The sequence below is a fragment of the Drosophila miranda genome (assembly GCF_003369915.1).
Source record: "Drosophila miranda strain MSH22 chromosome Y unlocalized genomic scaffold, D.miranda_PacBio2.1 Contig_Y1_pilon, whole genome shotgun sequence".
Classification (NCBI taxonomy): Eukaryota; Metazoa; Arthropoda; class Insecta; order Diptera; family Drosophilidae; genus Drosophila; species Drosophila miranda.
In genome coordinates this window covers 28,944,801-28,969,594 of record NW_022881603.1, presented here as the reverse complement: position 1 = coordinate 28,969,594, position 24,794 = coordinate 28,944,801, and the positions used below count along the sequence as shown (strand labels likewise).

At 45.4% G+C, this 24,794-nt stretch overlaps 3 protein-coding genes and 2 pseudogenes across 4 annotated transcripts in view; 3 read left to right on the top strand and 2 right to left on the bottom strand.

Moving 5' to 3' along the window:
- Window positions 1–67: 67 nt before the first annotated feature.
- LOC117189952 (DNA excision repair protein ERCC-1-like) lies at window positions 68–1,027 on the top strand. 2 transcript variants are annotated; one of them, XM_033395034.1, is made up of 3 exons: window positions 69–213; window positions 433–683; window positions 760–1,027. In XM_033395034.1, the coding sequence occupies exons 1-3, from the start codon at window positions 105–107 to the stop codon at window positions 1,009–1,011; spliced, it is 612 nt and encodes a 203-aa protein (XP_033250925.1). In that variant the 5' UTR covers window positions 69–104; the 3' UTR covers window positions 1,012–1,027. The 2 variants fall into 2 exon arrangements, with proteins under 2 accessions (XP_033250924.1, XP_033250925.1); XM_033395033.1 differs by having other exon boundaries at window positions 68–683.
- On the bottom strand, window positions 987–2,184 carry LOC117189951 (annotated as a pseudogene).
- Window positions 2,185–3,052: 868 nt separating this feature from the next.
- On the top strand, window positions 3,053–4,939 carry LOC117191875 (annotated as a pseudogene).
- A 90-nt stretch (window positions 4,940–5,029) lies between these two features.
- LOC117191876 (transmembrane protein 177-like) lies at window positions 5,030–6,210 on the bottom strand. The gene is made up of 3 exons (XM_033396641.1): window positions 5,974–6,210; window positions 5,455–5,911; window positions 5,030–5,398 (listed from the first exon to the last, which is right to left on the bottom strand). Exons 1-3 carry the CDS (start codon window positions 6,144–6,146, stop codon window positions 5,054–5,056), a joined length of 975 nt encoding a protein of 324 aa, XP_033252532.1. The 5' UTR covers window positions 6,147–6,210; the 3' UTR covers window positions 5,030–5,053.
- A 510-nt stretch (window positions 6,211–6,720) lies between these two features.
- The window catches only part of LOC117191874 (protein hu-li tai shao), a 45,339-nt gene continuing 27,265 nt past the window's right edge, over window positions 6,721–24,794 (top strand). The window contains exons 1-2 of the mRNA XM_033396640.1: window positions 6,721–6,847; window positions 7,639–7,775. The gene's annotated coding sequence lies outside the window, so the exon portion shown is untranslated. The remainder of the gene's footprint in view (window positions 6,848–7,638; window positions 7,776–24,794) is intronic.

Sequence of the window (24,794 nt, the reverse complement as noted above, 5' to 3'; positions counted from 1 at the left end):
TTTTAAGAAGCCAAAACAGCCAAACAATGACAGAGCTGCCAGATGGCACTAAAAACAGTGCCGGAAAACGTAATACAATTTTCCGGCTGTTTTAGAAGGATAGAATGGATGATTTCGACGATGATTCTTTTAATGATGTTTTGGGCTCCATGGAAATGCCTACATCGCCCAAGAAGCCTAAGGTGCAGGCCGTTCCCGCTGCGACATCAACCGGTAATAGCAGCAACAACACTTCCGCTTTAATCACAGCCGCCAAGCCGGGTTCAAATCCGCACAGCGTCCTTGTCCACAGCAAGCAGCGAGGCAATCCAATACTAAAATCTATACAGAACGTACCTCTGGAATTTCGCGATGACATTGTACCCGACTATGTTGTGGGCCGGACTTCCTTCATCCTTTTCCTATCGCTCAAGTATCACAATCTCAATCCAGATTACATTTGTCAGCGACTGAAGACTCTGGGCAAGATGTATGAGATACGTGTCTTGCTGCTCCAAGTAGACACTCCGGAGCCGCACAACGCTCTTAAAAGCTTGACTCGGATATCACTGCTAGCAGATCTTACCATGATGCTGGCCTGGAATGCAGAGGAGGCTGGCAAAATAATTGAAACCTACAAGCAGTTTGAAAAGCGACCACCTGACTTGATAATGGAACGAGTAGAATCGAATCCTCATCAAAAGGTGCAGTACAACAATGTTATCAAATATGTATACTCCTAAATATGCTCATAATATTAATAATGCTTATTGATCTTAGCTGGTGGCCGCTCTGACCAACATCAAGCCTGTGAACAAAACGGATGCCGTCACGCTTCTTCAGACTTTTGGTAACCTGGGAAATGTGATCACTGCCAGTGAGGAGAGACTGTCACAGGTGATCGGTCTGGGGCCCCGTAAGGCCAAAAGGTTGTTTAAAACCCTGCAGGACCCCTTTCTTAACAAGAAGTATTTGAGATTATTTAAGAGAAAAAGCTTAGAGGAGCATTTATTAGTTCAATATTATCTGTAATTTAAATACTTTTATTTCTTATTAGGAAGAAACTTTATTCGTATAAAAATCAAACTAAACTTTGCTTAAACACTTATAACCTACAACACATTGATCGGATTGCTAATCAGCCACCTTCCATATCTTGATGGTGCCGTCATCGCTGCAGGAGATCAATTGTCCGGCTACAGCAGGGTTCCACTCCACCGCGTTGACGTCCTGCTCATGAGCAGTCTCCTCTGCGGTGAGTTGCTCGAATGTTGGTTCATCTCGCTTGGAGTCGCTGGTCTCCTTAAATATCCGAATCCCATCATCACCACAGCCGGTGGCAATCAAACCCGTCAGCTTGCACCAGGTCACATCATAGATGGCTCTCGAGTGCTGATCAGACAAGGTGCAGACACACTTCCAAACGGATTGTTTATCTAGCGTGGCTATGCCAGCATCGTTGCCCGGATGGTAGGCTCTCCAAATCTTGAGCGTTTTGTCATCGCTGCAGGAGACCAACCGGTCGCCCTCGGCGTCAAAGTCAATGCTCCAAACTGTGCTCGTGTGGGAGGACAATGTGGCTGTGCAATCCCAGTCGCTGTCCAACTGGCTCTCGGCAAACATTTTAATGGTACTATCATATGAGGCGGATGCCAAAATATCCTTCGTCGGGTGCCACACCACACGCTTGACATCCTGTTTGTGAGCATTTAGTACGGCGGCGCATTCAAACTCATCATCACCTGCCACTTCCCAGATCCAGACAGACTTGTTCCGGGAGCAAGTGGCCAATAGTCCACCGGACCTCGACCAACTAACACTTTTCACTTCGTTCTCGTGACCCTCCAGCGTAGCATTGCATTCGAATTCGCCAGAGGACTTTGACCAAATCGCTGTAGTTGCATCAAAGCTGGCCGAGGCCAAATACTGACCGCACGGGGATCAGCGTATCTCGCGTATGGTGCGCTTGTGTCCGTCCGAGAGAATGGTTTTCGTGCTCCAAGTATTCCCCGACAGAGACCATACGCGTATGGCTTTGTCTTCGCCACAAGAAGCGAAGACGTTCCCCTTCGGATGCCAGGCCACACCCCAAATCCGTCCCTTGTGTCCTTGTAGGGTGTGCTCCAGAATTAAACGTCCCATGCTTACAATAACTAAGTTCAACTTGATCTTTCACGGAGTTTTTGATAACAAAAGCGCATGTGGTAAGAAGAAGAAAGTCAGTCATCAACATCTGATTTTCTAGTGCTGCCGAACAACACTGACTTTTGGCGGGGGTGGGAGTGCGCAGTTCTGCCAGATTTTGAGAGTCACCTTAAGCTAGTTTGAAGAACAAAATAAGCTAGAATAAGCTAAAAAGTAAAAAACAAAATGGCTTAAAAATAAGCTAACCATAAAAACATCAAAATAATGGTTAATTTAATTTTATTGATAAATTTTTTTTTTAAATTTTTAATTAAAGTAATGACATTGTTTTTTCCATTTCATAGCCATAGCATACCGAGTGCTCAGCAAAGTAAAAACAAACTGCCTTCTGCTCCTCTGTTTTTGAGGACTTTCTAACAAGAAGTATTTTGTTGGTTTGTGCCATGCTTGCATTGGACGCAATATGTTTTTTAGCGACAGATTGCTGCCGTAATTCGCACAACTTGGCCCCAATTTTTGCCTTACAAAAGCAGCAGTACGATTTTGTGGGGTCAGTTGTGCCATTGCGTAACCACTTCTTAAATTCATTTTTGTATGTAATGTGCAAACCATGTGCAATAGTGTAGTGTGACTGAAACTTATCAACGAATAAATACCATACATTTATGCACAAAATTTGATGATATAATGATCGCGGTAAAAATTAAAAAATATTACAATAAAATAAAAAAAAAAATGGTTTTGTACTAAATTTTTTGGAGCCAAAATAAGCTAAATGAAATTTGAAATAAGTTAGATTTCAAGCTATAAGCATTTCAATTATTTTTCAAGCAATTTTGTTTTAAAATAAGCGAAATCTAGCTTAAAATAAGCTAAAATGGCAGGACTGCGGGTGGGTGCTGCAAGAGTTACATTCCGCATTCCGTTACGTTACCCAGCACCAGTGAAGAAATTTGTGTATCCTGTATTTTCCTGTTTTGCAAATTAAATGATGATAAAATGAACGGCTTAATCGTATTTAACAGCGGCAACGATGTTGTCTATCAAAAACTGAACGCTCCACTGACCCAGAAAATCTGCGATGTGGCCGTCAAACAAGGTCTGCTGGAGTCTGCCCCCGATCCCAGTTGTCCGATTAACAGTAACAGCTTCCAGTGCGAAAAGGGATTCAATTTGGTTTTTGGGGAACTTTTGGGATTTACCTTCCTGAAGATTGGACACATGCCAGTCGACACGCTGACGCGACAGATGGGCGTAGCAATCACTCTATCGCGCTATTGCTATGGAGCGAATATCTTTGGGGCCCAGGCAGGGCAACAGGAGCTGCTGACGCAGTGCCTCGAGTGCTACGAAACATTGCTTTCACAGGAAGAGCAGGCATATTTAATCGAGGCCATACCCAAGCTGGTGATCAACAAGGAACTAAAGAGAACAATTCACTTGACTCTTGATGCTACGCTGGAGCAGCTGCGCCAGGACGGACTACCCCGGGCCCATGTCCTGCTGATGGTCTCCAACAAACTGGTAGCCGCCAATAGTACCAAACACCCAGTGCTGCTGGCTGCATCCGATCTTCTTTTTCTGAGCATTTTGTCACGGGCGCTTGAGTCTCTGAATTCTCCATCGCAAAGTGCTGTGCCGGTCTTTCTGCAAGGCGCTTCCCACGACGAGAACTCTGGATGTGTACCCAACATTGTGCACATTTCCCGCTTGCATGGCAACCAGGTGCTCCTCCAGGTCATCGAGTACGCGTATATGCCGCTAACCAGTTGCATCTACGACTGCTTCTTTGTGGTGCAAAAAATCAATACAGTACACCAACAGGGAGACTCGGACGCTTTGAAGCCAGCCTTTGAAAATTTGGAGCCCTTTATTGTAGAAACTTTTGCTGCACTGAAGCGGCATTTGAAACAGACGTGTGGCGACTTGAATGAATTGGAGAGCTGCATTTAAAAGTTTACTGCTAAATGGGAAAATCTTCGCAAAATGTACATGGAGTACTTTAGAAACTTTGAGCGGGAGCTGCTTGTGTGGATTGAGTCGAACGTGCCCTCGTTTATAAAGGAGCTAAAACAGCTCTTCACACGGGCCTCGTGCGATAGCTCAAGCGCGCACCTGGATCACCTATACGAGTTTGGCTGTCTTGTCGAGGCCAAGTTGCTAGAATTTGCAGAGTTTCTGGCTGTAAAGGCTACACGGAATATATCGATTGATGCTTACTTGGAGGATTTTCCCGGCCTGGTTCACTTTATGTACGTGAATCGGAGCAGCGGACAAATGTTGGGCCCCGATCTCCGACCGAATCAGCTGGTTACGAAAACAAAACTATGGATTATGGTAGAGTTTGCCCGAAGGTATCTCAAGAAGGGCCAGACTACAGTCATGTGGAAGGACAAAGTCTTTCACTACTCGTACTTCCTCTGGTTCGAGGATCAGTCGGGCGGCGTCCTCAGCCCAACTCTGGACCTTCAGCACCATTTTCTTGCATCAGCTGCTTCCAGTGGCAGTACCGCAAAGGCGCCATCCGAGCCTGGAGCCCTCTCGGTGGACTATTACTTTGATCTGGCTGAGCTCTGCTTCCCTAAGCTGGCGCCTGGCAAGGTCCGGGTATATGAGTTGTTCTGCATCCATCTGGGACTGGTCACAGCCACCTGCGCTGTAGAGCATGCCCGACGTTTGGTGGCCACTATCAGCGATGTGGTAGGGACGGAGACATTTTAAATCTATATGAATGTGCATGTTACGTTAGAAAGCTTAATATTCCATAATACCATTCCAGCGGTCGGGCGCATGAATCTAGTCAATTTATGGGACATATGCAATGTGAAACGTCAAAAAGACAGCTCTACACTGTTATAAATTATTCCATTTAAATGTTAAATGTATAAAACTAAATTATAAATCGTTCAAAGTGTAACAAAAAATATGTTTATTGGGACTCGGTCGGTGGCTGCTGGGCTTGCGCCTTTTGCAGCTCTTGCAACTTTTCCAAAGAAAAGGACTTGCGTGCCGTCAACGGCATGGATTTCTGACGCAGCATATAATTCTCATTGCCCAAGGCGGTGTAGGTGTTATCTCCAATGAGTTCCCTCAACGCAATGTTCTTCTTCAAATGCTTATCATAGAAGCTGGCCCCTGCGGCCACAAATTGCGGCCCCAAGGTGGCCAGCTTCTTGTCAATCTCAGCATCCGTGGACACCTGATTATAGTCTTTCATGAACGTCCAACTGCCGACGCTGAAGAGACCCAGTATGGAGTAGAGGACAAAGCGGACCTGAGAAGAAAAAAGCCAAATGATTACACAAATCTCTCGTCCACCCAAGTACTTACGCTGCCATGGCGAGCAAACAGATTAAGGCGCAGGTTCAGGTAATGCCCAATGGTGTAGACCATGAGAAAGCTGACGGTGGGGAATATCGAGTTAAGCAGCACACGATACGTTTGCAACTGGAGGATGGCCTTGCTCAGGCCAAACACCTGCTCATCTTCGGTCAAAACAATAGCTTGTTCCAGCAGCTTTCCGCTGGGAGAGCTCCAATTAATTTGCTTGTCCCTAAAGCGGATATCAGGCCGCTTTATCTCTGCGGGACTGTCGTAAGCGTAGTTCACAGGTATGCCCAGAGCGGACCCGAATCGGAATTTCGTGGTCCCAGCTTGAAACAGATCGAAGCCGAACACGGTGAAGGGTTTGACGAACTTGCGCTCAAAGGGTTCCACCTGCAGTTTATCCAGCGCTTGTTCCAGGCGTTTCTTTACTGCTTCAGGCACGGGCCTTTCCACGCCATGTCTGAAATAAAGCGTCAGAAATCATTAGATTGGCTTCTTAAAACCAGCCATTTTCTCACCTACTGGTAGCATTGCACGAAATCGCGGTAATATTTCAGTCCAAATGTGTGGGGGAGGAAGTTTCCAACAAATAGGCCAATAGTCGTGGCGCCCGCTGTGTAAAAGACTAGTCTGCGTCCAGGTTCAGTCTTGAAGTAGGCAAAGAAGCCACCAGCAGATTTCGGTGCTATATGCATATCTTATCTATTTTATGTATATTGGATCAGCGGAACTTTTTCATTGATATTCGGTAAAAAAATTGATCAAAACAACATTTTTGAATATTGAATAATCACCTTAACCCTCTTAGCGCACCATTAAAAACCCTATATTTATATAGCTGAACAACTTGAGGTAAGCCGCAGAAAGCAATAATGATTACCTAAACAAAATTAACATGCCAACTTAAATCAAGCAAATTATTCAATCAAAGTAATATTTGCCGCCATTTACCTCAAGTCGTTGAACTGTTTAAATAGAGGGGGCTTAAGTTGGTGCTCTCTCTCCGACGCAAAAATGAGTCGTAATTTTTAGTGGGCTATAAAAAGGGTATGGAAAACAGGCACAAAAAACCAAGGCGACTTGCTATGTTCGTACGAACCTTACCTCGAGTGTGAGGACAATATACCTTGAGGACAAAAAGCCGATATTGTCTGCCATTATGTAGCGAATGTGTAGTAACCGTGTAGTTGCGATGTAATAAATTGCGCAAATGTAAATGTAAAATGTAGAGGTGTAGAAACGAAAACAAATCACAAAGAAATCGAAAAAACAATCCAACGAAGCGCTTTCGCGGTCGTCGCGCTGTGAATATTCTGTGTAATTTTTAGCATTTAGACTGAATTAATAGTGATTAAGAATCGAACATATAGTACTTTGCTGGCGGAGCCATTTTTCTGTACGGTTTGATACGGGGTGTTAACTTAAGTTAGGAAACGTGGGTGTTGAGAGGGAAAACGTAGCCGACGCGCACTCAACTCATTGATTTTTTCACGGCATTGCCTTGCCGGTGAGGAGTCGTCGTTAATAAGTGTACTTGTATTTGTATCAATAATATGACATAATCGGCGTGGGCTGGGGGTTAATTGACACAGTTGCTGAGCGCGGAATACCTAAAAGTGCGGAAAGAGAAGCATAAACGAAGCAATTCTTGTGGTCAAAGTGGCGAAAACAGGACTCGCGGCGTTGTTGTTTCACATATTCGCCCCAATACATATGCGAACGCACACATACACACCCAACATAATTGTGAATGTATTTGGGCGTAGCAGGATGATACACTTCCAGGCCGCTTTCCAGTCGAACAGCTCTCTCTATCTCTCTTTCTGCTCTGTCTCATTTGTGCATAGCGACATGGCGTCACAACAATTTGTGCATTATTTATTCTGAAATTGATTTTTATTTCATTAATATGTTAGCTCCCCATTTTTTCCTGTCCCCAATTTTTAATTTTTGGAAACACTGCGCAACTTTTGGCGTTAACGAACACTGACGACCGGACCGCCTTCCAGCTCTCGTTCTTGCGTCTTGTTCTTCGAGTTGTGCGGACGTGTGCGTGCGCCTCTAACATAAGCAACGTTAAACGTTAAATGTGACCGTGCAGTGTAAAGTGCCTGTGCCGTTTTGAAAAGCAAAACCCTTTGGTCAAAAGCAATAAATCTTTTAAATTTTATCATCTTTTCATGTTAGTCTATGTTTTGTGCATTACGAGAGCGAGCGAGTGTATAACAAAAAGCGTGTGCTCCCATAGTGATTGTATTGACTTGTGCTCGTGTGTGTGAAACGACTGGAGGATCGGCCGACCGACATTTAGAAAAGCAGCCACGGTGAGTTTCTTATAAATTAGAATTTCTTCTGGTGAAAATGTGCGCTGTTCGTTGAATTAATCTTTTGGAAACTAAATGGAATCTTTACTGTTATGCTTCTACTGCTATGATGGGCAGAGGTTATGGCCGGTGACGCCATCTTTTGTACTTCCCTAATAAGTGTTGTTTTTGTTTTTTGGGTTTGGTCAAGCACACGCAACATTCCTAATTGTATGCGTGCACTTGTGTGTGTTTTGATGTTATGCTTTGCGTTTGATGTTCTGAAAATTTCTGACGCGGCTTTTTCTCTCTCTCTCTCTCTGCCTCTCTCTTTCGTCTTTTGGGTGGGTGTGAGTACCTTTTCCTTTTCACATGATTCATGCTTTCTTTCTTCCCACTTTCTATGCCCCCTGTCGGATTATGAAAATACAGTTGCATGTCGTACGGACTTCGGATTTTAGCTGTTGCTTTTATAACTAATTTGTTATCGACTCGCACACACACGCCATCTTGGTTGCAAAATCTTCACGCTCGAAGTGCATATGTGTGTGCGTGTGTGTCTAATACAGTGTGCTTTTGCTCCCCCTCGCGCGACTGTGACCCACATTTTCTCTTTCGGTTTGGCGAATAAAAAAACTGCGACCTGCAACAAGTGATAAACAGATTTGTAAATGTTGAAAACTTATTTATTGAAGAACGATACGCTGCACAGTACTTTGCAAGCGTAAGTTTTCCCTCACAACAGATGTTTTGTTGTAGGCCAGACCGTCTATAACTTGATTTGTATTTAGTGTTTGTTCAGTTGTTGTGCAATCTTATCGAAACTCTGGCTTGTGTTTTCTAGTTAGATTCCCTTTAAAAAAGAAAAGAGTTTTATTCCTTAGTTCATTTCCATGACCGAAGAAGTTTATGACGTCACTCCACCTGCTCTACCTGGCTTCCGGCATGGCCTGGATGTACTCGTGCATACTTGTGTAGTCTCATATCTCTGCATCGAGCTTTTAGACTGCTGATAAATGTAGCTACCTTTTATGTCACATGACGTCATTTCGCACACAAAACCAAATGAAAATGTTCTCTTTTTTGTTTGCTGCCGGCTTTTTGTTTCCAATTCTTTTAAATTAGCTTCATCGCCTGGGGCATTTATTCTGGCTGCAAACCGCAAAAGCATTCAGCCAAGTGTTTGTCTAAATTCGTTGCGGCATTATTCCTATATTCCACTCTCTCAAGGGATAAAGGGAGAGAGAGAACCAAATGATTGCGCACCGTTATTTGCCTGTTGTGCCGTCACTCGAGTGCAAAATAACTGGGGAAAGTCAAAAACCGCTGTTTATTCTTGTTTCCTCTATACATACAAGTGACAAATTAACGTGCACTGAGAGCGTCAAGGTGTGAGAGAGACAGTTGGATGTTTGTGTTTGTGTGTGTGCGTGTGTGTGTGTTTTTTTTTTTTTCCATGGATACGCCACGGCGGTTGAGAATCTCTAAGAGACGCGACCGGCCCGTACCAGTCAACGAACTGGACTACCCCTTCGGGCCTTCCCAGCTAAACTCACCTCCACGCACAGCTGCACACCTCATTCCCGCGGGATCACCGCAAAGTATTACTTCGCGGGGATGGGTTGCCTACGTTAGGCACTCTCCTCTACGCGTCGCTCCCTTTCGCATCTTCTCAGATCGCTCTGGATGGCTATTAGGGTGTTGCTAACGCGCTGCCAGTTCTCGTCGGACTCCGTCATGAACGCCATTAGCTCCTCTGGTCGTGGGAAATACTCTGCACTTGAGCGGTACCTCGTGCAGTGGTAGATCACATGCTCCGGATCCTCGCTCTCATTCGAACACTTAGGACACTCGGGAGTATCCTCGTGTTTGAACCTATGTAGATACTTCCTGTATCCTCCGTGACCCGTCAGGAATTGGGTGAGGTGGTAGTTCATCTCTCCGCTTCTCCGCCCTATCCATGACTCAATGTCCGGGATTAGTCTATGGGTCCACCGTCCATTTGTGGCCGTGGTCCCATCTTGCCTGCCATTTTTCTATCGACGCCCGCCTTTCCGACGCACGGATGGTCTCTAGCGATGCATTAGTTCGCATACCTGCGCGCGCTTCATATACATGCGTCATCTCGAGCGCTAGTATATCCACCGGTATCATGGCCGCGAGGACCAGGGCTGCGTTATCCGACACCGTCCTATATCCAGACACTACTCGAAGAGCGCAGAGCCGATATGGCACTGACATCTTTCTTCTTAGACTCATGTTGCCGGATAGGGTTGAAGACCACACCGGCGCAGCGTACAGTAGGATCGAGGCCACTACTCTCGCCAGGAGTATGCGACGACCTGCCTTGGGTCCACCAATATTGGGGAGAATCCTTGCGAGTGCTGCCTGCATCCGGGAGGCTTTTTGTCTCGCGTACTCGATGTGGGCCCGGTAGTTCAATCGGTTATCCAGCATCACGCCTAGGTACCGGATTGACTCCTGCGACTTAATAGTCGCATTACCCACGCGAAACGTCGCGTACTCCACCTTCTTCCGACTCGTGATGAGTACAGCCTCCGTTTTGTGGCCAGCCAGGTCCAATCCAGCGTTTTCCATCCAGTTGGATACGATCCGGATTGCCTCGTTGGCCGTCGCCTCGACATCTCGGAGCTCTTTGGCTACCACGACCAGGGCGAGATCGTCAGCGAAACCGACAAGCGTGCATCCCTGCGGGAGCTGGAGTCTCACGACGTCGTCGTACATTATGTTCCACAGTAGAGGTCCTAAGACTGATCCCTGTGGAACTCCGGCTGTCACCCTGTAGAGCTTTGGTCCCTCCTCCGTCTCGTACCTCAGTACCCTACCCGACAGGTAGCTGGCTATTATCCGAAGCAGGTAGGTGGGAACTCCAATTCTCCCGAGCGCCTCGTTTATCCGAGACCAGTTCGCTGAGTTAAACGCGTTACGGATATCCAGGGTCACCACCGCGCAGTACTCCTTTGTGCCAAATCTCCATCTTATTCCCTCGATCGCTCTGGATGCAATGTCGGTGACTGCCTTGATGGCGTCGACCGTTGATTTGGCCTTCCGGAATCCGTACTGGGACTCCGATAAGGCCTCCTTCTCCTGGATCACAACTTGCAGTCGGTTGTAGACGATTCTCTCCAGGGTTTTGCCGACCGTATCCAGCAAACATATTGGGCGGTATCCTGATGGTTCCTCCGGGGACTTATTTCCTTTGGGTAGAAGTATTAGCCGCTGCACTTTCCACTGCTCTGGAAACACTCCTTCCCGTAGGCATTTGTTGAACGTGTCAACAAATACTTCTGGTCTGGTGGTTGCTCCAAGCTTCAATGCCTTGTTTGGGATACCGTCCGGTCCTGGTGCCTTTTTATCCCCAATTCTCCTGGTAGCCGCTATCACCTCCTCAACAGAAATCTGTTGCCACAGCTCGGAGTCTTGGCTCGAGACGCTCTCCTCCCTATACGGGTGCTGTGGGAATAGGGCCTCCACGATGCTACGAAGCAGGATCGGGCAGGTCACTTCCGGTGTTGACTGGCTCCTTATCCTCTTGGTGACGACCTTATATGCCGTCCCCCAAGGGTTGACGTCCGCCTCCTCGCATATCTGCCTTAAGCAGGCTGACTTGCTCTCCTTTATGGCACGTTTAAGGGCTCTTTTCGCTGATCGGAGTTCCTCTCCCCTGGTTTCGAACTCAGGCCGACCTCGTGCTCTCTGGTAGAACCGTCTTGCTCGTAGGCAGGCTTTCCTTAGCTGGTTAACCTCCGCATTCCACCAGTAGCAGGGCGCTCCTCTTTTGCAAGGCTTCCTTCTTGGCATTGCCACATCACATACCTCCTCCATGAGCTTCGCCAGTTTCTGAGCCAGGCCCTCTGCCGTTTCTCGCGCAGGGCTCCAGCTGGCGTTGCGCAGATATTCCGTGAAGGTTTCCACATCCAGGTGGTCGCCCTTCCATTTAGGTCCGGTAATTTTGGCTAGCTGTCTTTTCGTTGCTGCTCCGCATTCGAAGTGGATCGCCTGGTGGTCGCTGAAGTTAAACTCCTCGCTTACTCTCCACGTAGATCCCCTATGGAGTGAGACGGGCCATAGCATCTATAGAAGGTTACCTCTCTAAGCCTCGCTCTAACAAATCCTTCGTTGGCTGCGCATATCTCCTGGGGGTGGATTTGTACGGCCCAGATGGCCGCCTTGCCGCAACTGCTGCTGGTCCAACCGCTTCCTGGTATCGCTCTGAATGGCTCGCAGATGAGCACGACTTCGGTCTTCCTCTCCCTGACTGCTTGTTTCAGGAGAGACTGAGCAGCTTCGCAATGGTTTAAGTTCAGCTGAGTACACCTCATGCTGATCTTTTAGTCAGGGCGTTCCTAAACTGGGGTCATCTACCGCTGCCGGCCACGTGCTTCCAGTCTGCGCTCGTTCCCTTGCAGAGCATGCACTGTGGTTCCAGGCTACAGTCCTTTGCCAGGTGGTTCTCCTTTCCACATCTTCTACACAGCTTGGACCTATCTACTTTGCTACTGCACTGTCGTGCCATATGCCCAAACTCGAGACATCTGAAGCATTTGGTGACGCTGATTCGCTCACGCAGTCTGCATCTTACCCAGCCTACTTTTAGGACTCCTATTTTCAGAGCCTTTTGAGCGCTCTCCGCTGGCAGCCTGATTGTGGCCGTCTGGGTTCCGCCGTATGCCTTTCCCAGCTGGATGTCATCCGCAGACAGCTCCGCCAATTCCACCTGGCTTCTCAGAGCCTCGCATATATCCTCCGTGGTGGTTATTTCGTCCAGGTCCTTGCACTCTACGGTCACCCGGTGCGACAGGCTACGGACTTCTGCGTGCTCCTTCAGCGTATTGGCTACCAGGCTTTTCAACGTCTCCGTCTCCTCTCCCGACTTGTTGAGCTGTAGGAGTAGCTCTCCTTTTTGGGTCCTCCTGATCCTGGCGACCGCATCACCGAGTCCACGCAGGGTTTCGTCCGTCCTAACCTTGCGCAGTATCTCTGCATAGGACTTTTCACCTTTGGTGGCAATGACGATGGCGTCTGGTCGCGTCTTGTCCGCGAGCACTCCAGTCGGCTTTTGCGGCCTCTTCCTTCTGCGCCGGTTGGTCACCGTCAGAAATGGGGTCTCCTCCGGCTCCTTTCTCTCCCTTTCAGCGTGGGCGTCCTTTTCAACTGCTACTCCTGGTGTGGTCTGGACCTCGACCGCTGCCTTGGTCCTTTTTGTCCGGGGTGTTGGTGCACCTGCCGCCTGTTTCCTCTTAGGCTCCGGGAGAGGCTGAAAATCGGTGACGTCTGAGAGGACTGGTGGGTCCTGATCACCGCCTTAGCTCCTTCGTCGTGCTGCTGGATAGCAACCAGCTCATACAGCACCCTTATGCTCTCGATGGAGTCCCGCATGGGTTGGTGTATGGATCGCCTCTTGCCATCCTCGAGCATCTCCACTAGCTGCGTGATCTCTCGTCCTAGATCGCGCAGCGCTGTGCTGCCCTGAGCTTTTTGGTGCTGCTCCGGGCCAGGGAGGGCCGGCAGCGGGGCGTCGGTCCGCTCACCAGTTGGCGTTCTCGCCATTTTTTTGCTTTTATTGAAGCCTTCTGAGTCGTTCGTCGTTATGGGTGTGATACTTTTACTCATTTTGTTGGGTCCCAACTCGTAAGCCGTTGTCCTTGTCTGTTGTACAGTCGCGTTATGATCCCATGGTTGTCTATGCAAGCAGGGAGGCCATGCGAGGGTTGACTCCCGCCCTAATGGGGTCGGGAGTTCAGAGCCGGATCCGCGCTAGTCAGGAGTGACTCAACTGAGCCTGTACGGCCAATTTAATGGCTACGGAACAAGGAGCGTGCTTAGAGATTTGCCAATTTTTCACGGGACGGGGGCAGAAGCAGCATTAACCTAGCAGCCATTTCGGCGGGGTTTCATTCCGCGTACTAAAGTGCTAGAATGCTGGCTTCCGTCAGCCCTGGGGTCATCAATCCAAAAAAGGGGGGGTCCAGTTCCTATCCTAAGACTTTACTGGTCTCCGTCTTAGTCGCCTTCTCGTATTAGCTAGGTGCTTCACAAGTGTGTTGGACCTATCCGGGGGATACCTGGCATGTGCCGGCGGTTACGAGTTGCTTTAGTGCTCTTTAGAGGGAGCAGAACATCCCCGTGTCTTCTTAGTCGCCTCATACGACAAGCTGTGACATGCTGTGGTGGTATTCTACTGCCCGCTCACCACACGGGTGTGTGTGTGTGTGTGTGTGTGTCTGGGTGGGAGGAACCCTGCAGTACCAGCAGTGAGCGATGACGAATGTCATCTACAATGTCATCTAGGCGTTGACGCCAGCCATGATGCAATTATACAAGGTGGTCTCGTCGAAATTCGTTCGTGTTGTCCCTTATGGTCAGTGCATGCTTGCTTGTTGATGATGAAGGTTGTTCACGGACGAATTTTTTGATATATTCTTAACCCTTATGTCCCGACAACAAAAAAATTACATATTGCATAATATATAAAAAGCATGTAAAAAAAATACCACAGAATTAGAAATAATATTTATATATTATGTAAAAGAACATTTTAATATAACTAAAAATGTTGAAGAAAAATTATTAATGGCTGCACAAAATTTAAATATTAATATATCAGTAAAATCATTTTATTTTAAAATTGTAAGCCCCACGGGCCTGTTAAGGGTTAATCAACATCAACATATCGTTTTATCTTTTCGTCTTCTTTGCGCCTGCGTCGACAGAACTCTTTTTCTTTCTTCGCTTTGCATTTGCTATTTGCAATCGTCAAATTGTGCGCAAACGAAGCGAAAGTGCTGTGAATTTTATTATTATCAGGTAAGTGCAGTGTTTAAATAATTAAAAATATGTGTGCGCGCGTGTTAAATAAAGAAAATCTCAATTGTATAAAAAGTCAAATTTGTGAAAAAACTGTGTTCAAATTATATTAATGTTTCGCTGCATTCACATTATACTTTTTTCTTCTCGTATGCTCGGGAATAAAAGAAGAATAAAGAAATAGAATGTAAATCCGTAATAGCGAATTAAATTGTTATAATCCGCGGTGGGCACGAAATTGCAATTTTGAGCAGTCTAGCAGCAAAACAAACAACAAAAGTGTTAAAGTTATTTTATTGGTAAGACAGCAGAAGATCAGTATACAGAATTATATGTGCTTCCGAGTAACATACGCAAGAGACAGACGCCAAAAGAAGAATATCGATATGAGAACATCGATATGCAGCAGGGCACATGCGCAGTGTTGTTAGAGATCAATATCTAATTATCGTGGCGGTCACTTTGAACACTCCTCCTCAACACAACGCATGTTTACAAACTTTAAATATACTTAACTAATATCCAATAACATGTCAAGCACTTTTAAACGATCTTTTAAACCAAATGCGAATACAAATTTATGGTGCTTAACCTTGGCTAAGTTCTTTGTGAGGACATCTGCTATCATCTCATCGGTTGGCAGATACGCAATGTTGACTTCCCCTCTCTTGAGAACCTCTCGAATATGATGTATCTTGACGTCGATGTGCTTTGTACGTGCATGAAACATGGGGTTTCTAGCAAGCTGCTGTGCTCCAATGTTGTCGCCGTACATCTGAATAGCTGACTCCTTGGACATCAGCTTCAAGTCAATCAGTAGGCTGCGAAAGTATATCGCCTCTTTTGCTGCAGATGATAAGGCTATGTACTCTGCCTCCGTGGAACTGAGGGCAACCGTCGATTGCTTTCTTGACTCCCAAGAAACCGCTCCTCCTGCCAACATGCATACATAGCCAGTGAATGACTTTCGGTTCGTAATATCACTTGCCCAATCTGCATCAACAAAACACTCAATTGCCTTTCCTTGCTTTGTGTAGCATATCTCCCAGTCGATAGTTTTTGCCAAATATCGAAGGATGTGCTTGGCTGCCGCTTCATGCTCGGAATGAGGATCCTTGTTACGTTGTGCTAATTTGTTCACCGAATGCGCAATGTCCGGACGAGTCATAACAGCAAGATAAGATAACTCTCCAATTAGCTTTTGGAACGATGTGATGTCGACCCTGCGGCAGTCCTCTTTGTTGCATGCCACCTGGTAACCAGCTTCAAGAGGCGTGGTCGTCTGTCGACAATCTTTCAAATTGTACTGTTCGAGCAACTCTCTAATATACTTCCGTTGGCTGATTGAAATCGCACCCGTACTGCCTTCACGTTTCACCTCAATACCTAAAAAGTATTGCATAGGCCCGATGTCAACCACATCAAATTCTGCTGCGATCTTTATCTTGATATCAGATATCTCATCTAGGTCCTTACACGCCAAAATAATGTCATCTACGTAGACAGCTATCAGACACATATTTTTACCTGGCTTACAATACAGACAGGGTTCGTTGACAGTCGGTATAAAACCAATGCGTCTCAGCGTTGCATCCAACGTAGATTTCCACACTCTTCCTGATTGTTTTAGGCCATATATACTTTTGTGAAGCCTCAAAACGTGATTTGGGTGAACTTCGCTGATGAAGCCCTCAGGTTGTCTCATAAAAACCTCATCTTCCAATTCGCCGTTGAGATACGCCGTGACAACATCCATTTGATGTAGGTGGAGACCATGTTCGACTGCAAGTGCAATTATCAACCTGATAGTTGCGTGGCGTACAACTGGTGCAAATGTTTCCTTGTAGTCGATCCCGTAGCGTTGGCTACAACCTTTCGCCACCAGACGTGATTTGAGCCTGTTCACGCTTCCATCCGGATTGGACTTAACTGCATAAACCCATCTGCATCCAATGGACTTTTTCCCGCTAGGCAATTTAGTAAGCGACCACGTGCCGTTCTTCACGAGAGATTCGTACTCGTCCTTCATTGATGCTTTCCATATCTCGCCTTCAGTAGACCGTTCAGCTTGTGCGTAGTTTTGTGGAACTTGTACGTCTGCTGCCAGTATCGCATTGAGCATATGATACTGCTTCCTTGGTCGTCCTAGTTTGCCCGTCCGTACTATGGTTGGGCGTCCTGGTCCTCTTATTGGTTCTGGAATTACAAGAATGTTATTACTAGACCTAATCTCTTCCTGATTTTCTGGCTCATTTTCTGGATCTTTAAATCGCTCGTTATCCATTTCGGGTTCAGAGTCCTGGTTTTGTTGAACCTCAATTGATGCCATGTCATTGGAACATGATGCATCTAGTTTGCCCCCTTCAGGTTCTACAAAAATGACATCCCTACTCTCTACGAGTTTCCTGGTTTCTTTACTGACCAAACGGTATGCTTTGGCCGTATCCGAGTAGCCCACCATTATATACTCTAAGCCTTTCTGTGCGAACTTTGATTTCTTTGTTTTATCTAGAGCTATCGCTACTGAGCCAAAAACTCTTAAATGCGATACCACTGGCTTTCTACCTGTCCATATTTCAAAAGGTGTCACCCCGCTCAAGCAGCTGCTTGCCACTCTATTTCGCAATTACGTTGCAGTTCGAATCGCTTCTGCCCAATAGCATTCACTTAACCCAGCATGCAGCAGCATACTTCTTGCCATTTCTACCAATGTTCTGTTGGCCCTTTCTGCAACTCCGTTTTGTTGAGGTGTATATGGCACTGTTAAGTTTCGCTTTATTCCATTTTGGTTTAGGTAATTATCAAAAACGTTTGATATGTATTCTCGGCCATTGTCGCTTCGTAAAACCTTGACTTTTCTCCCAGTTTGGCACTCAACTGGACTTTTAAATTCTTTAAAAGCCTCGAAAACCTGATCTTTGGTTTTTAGGAAACTTACTGATACATATCTTGAACAATCATCAATAAATGTGGTGAAATATCGATTGCCTCCCATTGACTGCTTTTGCATTGGACCGCATACATCAGTATGTATTAAGTCTAGAACGCCCTTTGACCTGTTTGTGCTGCATGTTGCACACACTTGTTTTGGCTTGTATATGCCCTTGAGACCTATTACCATCTCCTTGTTAACCATTTCCTTTAATGCGTCAAAATGTACATGGCCGAACCTATTGTGCCATTTGAATGCATCTGCCTCAACATTTACAATGTTCATACACTTTTCCTGATTGTCCTGAACCATAAACAATCCATTTTCCAGATGTGCCTTTATAACTATTTTTCCGTTTTTCCATGTTTTAATAGTTTTGTGACCGTTATAAAATTGTACTGCAAATCTGGTACCAAGATAACATTTTCCAGCGTAACGGATCTATCACCGAACTTTACTTGAACAGTTCTATGCCCTTCAGCAATAAGTGATTTACCGCCGGCTAAAAATACTTTTTGATTATCTTCCGTGAACGACACAAAGCGTTCCTTGTCACAACATAGATGCGCCGTTGCGCCACTGTCTATGCACCATGCATTTAACATCTGGTCATTTGGCTTAGCTAAATTTAGGATTGGTACATATTTTTCTGGTTCCACTTTGGCATATTCGGTTACGCAAAGCATTGTACCCAATCTTTCCCCGCTTTTACTGTTTGCGCCCTTGTTGTTTGCTCCTTCCTGCTTGCTTTTAGCACGGCATTCCGATTTAAAATGCCCTTCCTTTCCGCACTTAAAACACTTTGCCCTTCTTAAAGTTTTTCTTAAAATTTTTGTTGTCATAACTGACGTGTAGTTCCGCGCTACTTGTAATTTCCTTGCTAATGCTATCTTCCTGCCTATTCGCTTCTTCAGAAATGTTTATTTTTAGCATGCTCAAGCTCGGCAAATCATCTCGCGTCTCAATCGCAACAACAAAACTTTCATACGATTTAGGCAAACCATTTAGCAACACAACTGATAAGATCTTTTCATCAACCTTTATGTTGACCTCTGCTAAAGCCTCGTGTACCACCTGGAATTTCCGCAAATATTCCTGTGCACTTATACCATCCGACATTTTTAACGTCAACAATTGTTTAATTAAAAGCACTACCCTTGCTGGTCCGCTTGGCCTGTGAATTTTATTTAGCTTTTGCCATGCCTGTGAAGACGATACACAATTTTTAATATTGTTTAGTTGGGTCGATTTAACACAAAGTAAAATTGACGCCAACGCCTTTTGATCCTTTAGTTCAAAAGCTGCACGTTGCTCATTTGTTGCACTTTCACTAAGCTCAATTTTACCACTGACGATTGGCCACAAATCATTTTGTATGAGAGCACTTCTCATCAAAACTTCCCATGTGCTATAATTGTTTTCGTCCAGTTTCTCAATATTGAAATTCATATTTCCACTCATTTTTTATACTTATTGTCCCACAGTGCAAAATTTGTAACTGTCGATCGTCTCATGCACAAAGCACTACGACGACAATACTGTTGTCCGTGTCTTTATTTTGTTTTTTTTCGTTTTCTTTTAAGTATCCCTCCGAGTTGCTATTTACACACACACACTCGCGATTTTCTATGCCTTGGTATACACACTTTTGGGTATACACACTCGCGGTTTTGGGCGGCTTGGCATACGCACTTTTTGGTATACACACTTGAGTCTCCGTTCGCTTTTGTGTTTCTTGATCCGTTGGGACTGCTTTATTTTGGACTTTAAACCACGGCAACGGTCCGATTAGCTGCAAAATTCTAATCAAAACGAGGGGGAACGTTGTGAGTTGATGCGGACACCGCAACTCTACGGTTATACCCGATACTAAGTCAGTCTGGCTCTCCTCCGGCAGACGCTGCTAATATTAAACGACACGACAAAGAGTGCGTGCGAGAGAGACAGAAAATCAGTCTGAGCGTGACGTCGGTCGAATTCTCGAATGTGCAATATTGTGGATGTAACAGATTTTCGTCCTTTGTGGGGGCGGAAGGGGGTGTGGCGAAATTCTGAGATATACGTTTTATAGTGAGATCTAACAGAAGTGCGGATACCAAATTTGGTTACTCTAGCCTTAATAGTCACTGAGATTTGTGGATGCCCCAGATTTTCGTCCTTTGCGGGGGCGGAAGGGGGTGTGGCGAAATTTGGACACGAAGCGGTCAAGGTCCGATATCACAGGAGTGTGGATACCAAATTTGGTTGCTCTGGCTCTTATAGGTTCTGAGATCCTTGAACTCATATTTTGCAATTGGCAAAACCGACCATGAAACCTGTGTGTTAGAGAGAGACAGAGCGAGAAAGAATGAAATTGTTTTCTTGATTCTGGCTATAATAATTATACGATCTGGTTGAGATCTTACATTCTAAAACATATAGTCATCCTCTACGATTCTGCGTTTTTGGTTTTATCGTATCTTTAAAAATGTGGATGCCACAGATTTTCGTCCTTGTGGTGGCGGAAGTGGGCGGGGCGAAGTTTTGAAATATTTTTGTAGCAGTGACATATCACAGAAGTCTGGATACAAAACATCGTTGCTCTAGCTCTTATAGTCTTTGAGCACTAGGCGCTGAAAGGGACGGACAGACGGACGGACGGACAGACAGACATGGCTCAATCGACTCGGCTATTGATGCTGATCAAGAATATATATATGTAAGATTAATAATAATGTATCGTTTATTAATAGTGTTTTTCGAAAAAGAGTACAAAGTGTATGATTTAAGATGTGCAATTAATGAGTCTGTTCTTCCGACTTTTTGTTCAACTTTCTGCTTCTCCTTCCAACAACCGACTCCCGTATCGATAACCCCTTATCGGTTAGGTCTTTTAAACATCGGTTAAGTCTGGTTATATCGGTTAGGTCTTATCGATGGTATCTTAATTTCAAATGTTAATTTAGATGGGATAGTGCTAACTGCTTGATACACTGTCCTTTACATTCGGCCCTCCTGCTCATCTTCATCTGTCCCAGATGATAATATATCATCGTTCTCTGAGACAAAACGCCATAGCTTCATATTGTCACTGCTCGTTGCTGTGATATTTGGCCCCTCGACTTGAGCAACCTTTCTGACGTCGTAGCGACCGTTCCGCTTTACCTTGGTGACTTCATATGGGCCTAGATACTCGCTGGCCAACTTGCGTCCTGCGACGAACTGCGTCCTCTTGATCGCGACCATGTCTCCTAGTCTGTAGCCGTGCTCAGGTCGTCGTTTTTTATCATAATAGCGCTTGTACACCTCTTGCGCCTTCTCAATATTTTGTTTCGCTTGGTCACGCAGTTCTTGGCGCTCGTTGTTAAACTGCGTAACCAACTCCTCGTTGAGCACCTCCAATAGTCGACTTTCAGCTTGTCTGTGCATCTTTGTCCCAAACATGACCTCGAATGGCGACGACTTCAACGTAGAATGCACATGCGAATTAATCGCCATCTGGACCTGTGGCACATGCTTGTACCACTTCGTTGACTCCTGAGCTGAGAGCTTTGCGATGATACCCAAAATTGAACGGTTCACCCGCTCAATCTGACCGTTGCCTCTCGCCACACCTGTCGTTGTACACACATGTTCGACTTTGTTCTCGTTAAGAAACTCGCTGAATGCGTTGGATGTAAACGCTGCTCCTCTGTCGCTGACTATGCGCTTGGGAAAACCAAACACAAATGACCAATCTCTCAGCCTCTTCACAACTTCTTCGTGACCTGTTGACTTAGTTGGGAACAGCCACACAAACTTGGAGAATGCATCTACCACAGCAAAAATGTACTTGTATTGCTTGGCTGTCGCATCCATTGGTCCCAAATGATCAACGTGCAGCGTGTATAGTGGTGTGTCACCCTTGTCAATGCAATGAAGATAGCCTTCTTGTTTGCCCAACTTTTTGCTGAAAATTATACAACTGATACAATTAGTAATCAACTTATTTACTTTCCGTTCAAGGTGCGGAATCCAGTATTGCTGCTGAACTGAGTGCATTGTCTTCGCTGTGGAGAAATGACCAACTTCATGCGATCCTTGAATGATTTCCCTTTCCATCCGCCTTGGAACCACCAATACGTCATTGCCATTTACAGATTTGAAGAGAAGACCTCCTTTAAGCTTGTAGTCTTGATATGGGTGCTGCTTCAGGAGCTCAACTGTGGCTTTGATGAAATCGTCATCCTGCTGTGCTTTCTTTATCCGAGCTGTTAGCTCCGTCGTCACGAACATGCATGTCTGCGGAAAACGACTTAGACAGTCCACGTGTCTCATTCTGTCCCCTGGGCGGTGTACTGCTTTGAATGTAAAGTCCTCCATATACAGAATCCACTGGGAAACTTCTCTGGGTATATCTACTTTCGTTGTTGTCTGCTTAAACGCCGCACAGTCAGTGGCAAGATCAAATTTGATCCCCAACAGGTAGTGACGAAACTTCTTGAGTGCGAGGTATGCAGCTTTGACCTCCAAATAGTAACTGTGACGTTTGGACTCGGCTTGTGTAGTCTTTTTACTCCAATAGTAAATCGGGTGGAAATTGCCATCAGACTGCTGCAACAGAACTGCTCCGAAACCTTCTTTGGATGCATCCGTGTGGAGTTCCGTTGGCGCTTCTCGTGAGTATAAATGTAATACAGGTGCGATTACAAGCAGATTCTTTAAGGTTTGTAGCGATTGTTGCTCTGCTTCGCCAATGTTGACAGCTGCTTCCTTCCTGAGTAGATTCGTGAGCGGCCGGGCAACTTGTGCATAGCCAGGGATGAACTTTCTGAAAAAGCCTGTGAGTCCCAGAAATGCTTGAACTGCTTTAATGTCTTTGGGCGTAGCAAACCGACTGACAGCTGCTGTCTTCTCTTTGCCGGGCCAGATTCTCCCGTCCTCAATGATATGGCCCAGAAAGCTAATGCGTGGCTGCATGAAGCTACATTTCTTCCACTTGATCTTTAGGCCAAACTGCGCAGCTGTCTCCAGGACCAACTTTGTCTTCCTCATGCATACCTCGGGCGACGCGGCGTAAACAATTATGTCGTCCATATAAAGCTGCATAATGTCAAAGTTGATTAATTCTTGAAAAATATAGCTTACGAACCGAATGAACGCAGCTGGCGAGTTCTTGAATCCGAAAGGCGCTTTATTAAACTCGAATAATCCCTCCTTTGTAACAAAGGCCGTATACGACTTGCTTTGCTCTTCCATAGGCACATGGAAAAATCCGTTTTCAAGGTCCATTATGGTAAACCACTTAGCCGACTGCAGCTTTTCCAAGACTTCCTCCATGATCGGGACTGGGAAGCAGTCCAGCAATACCATGCTGTTTAACTTCCTGTAGTCTACGCAAACTCTAAGTGTACCATCTTTTTTCTTCACGACGACAACTCTGCTCGCTACATTTGAAGCCGACTTGCGCACGATTCCTTGCTCGATCCATTCTTCGACTTGCTTCTTTACGGCACTGGCTTCGTCTGTTAATAAACGACTCGGTGAGTGATGAAACGGCTTGATTACTCCGTCGGGAACTATCTTCAGTTGGATTGGAGACTGCTTTGCAACTTCTGTGGGCATTTGGTAACTGTTTCTTATCATCTGTTCAACGTCTTTTCGATATTGCGGCGGAGCTACAAAGGATGACTCTTCAGTTACATTATATATAAGAGCATGCTCATCTGTTGGCACAGGATCTGTGCACATATCAGCGACGAAACGGAACTTTTTAATGAAATCATCCCCCAAAAGTGCGTCGAAATAAATCTGGCTACTGGGGACTACTAAAAACTTCTGTGTGGTCTGCAACTTATCCACGGTAACTTCTGCATTAAAGTATCCAACAGGCTTTGTTGATATCTGACCCAGACCGCGCAACATAGTTGTGCACTTCAAAAGTTTAACGTTTTTCATGGTCTTCACTATACTCTCTTTGATTATGGTTACATCTGACCCTGTATCCACAAGACAGTCAACAACAATGCCGTTTATTTGAATTTTTTTCATGCGACTGCGATCCAAAATGACGCGAACTTAATCAACTTTATCAGCTTCATAAGGACAGTTACGCGAAATGTGACCATTCTGATTGCACTTAAAACACTTTGTTTCGGCTTTGCAGTCTTTGCGTTTGTGTTCTCCTGATCCACAGTTATAGCAATATTCTTTTTTACCGCTTTGCCCACTTTGCTGCTTGAAACTCGTTTTATGCTGTTCGTTATTGCCCTTCTTCTCCGATATGTTCAAACGATCATAGATATCGAACTCTTCTTTCAAGGCCCTGAAGGTCTTACAGCGATACATGGCATACTTATACTCGTTTCTTATGTCCAGACCGTTCACAATATGGCTTATAACAGCCGCGTGTTCAACATGTCCGACTGCTGCTATTTTTCTCAACTGCAGCAAGTACTCGTGCATCGACTCACTACTCTTCCTCTTTCTTTCTTGCAGCAGCTTATGAATGTCTGCACTGTTATAGCTACATGTGAATTCATCCAATAATACGTTCTTGAGTTCCTCATAGGTGCACACGCATTCAGCTTCAAGGAAAAGCTTAGCTGCACCGGTCATTTTTCCTCTGGCCTGCACATACTTTTGCTTTTCAGTAAGCTCATATGCGTCGGCATTTTTTTCGAATATCTCAAACCATTTTTCTATGGGAACCGATTTTCCATCACAATCGCTCACAACTTTTGTAAAATTATCTGGAGCGATCTTCATTTCTCGTTGCTCATCGCAAAGCAGTTTCAAACTTAGCAACTTTATCATTTGATCAATCTTCTCATCAGTATTGTTTTCCGCATTTTCAAAATCTTTCATCTCGTTTGCACTCGGGCGCGACGTTCCTGGTACAGCTTCTTCCTTCTCTCTCTCTTTCCAGTGCAACGGCGGCGGTGTTTGCATCATTTTGCGGCTCTTTTCGACTTGTGTCTGTGTACCCGACGAGTGCTTGTCTTTTCTGTTTATAAGTGTGTATCACACACAACGTGTCTGTGCGTGTTTTTTCTGCTTGTGTACGTACTGCGCACGGACAAGGCGACGCTGCGGCGCGACAATGAATTTCACAATTTTCCAACCGAATTAAACGACCGATCTTTTATTAAACTCCGTGTCTACTGTTATGCTCACAGAATTTGGATTGTTCAACTTAATGTTTATAGCCGCCAACAACAACTTTACAACTTTATGTAGCTACAAACAACAACTTTAACAACTTTTCAACAATCCTCTTCTTGCATCAGCTTCTGCTTTCTTCTGTTTTTCTTTTTCACACA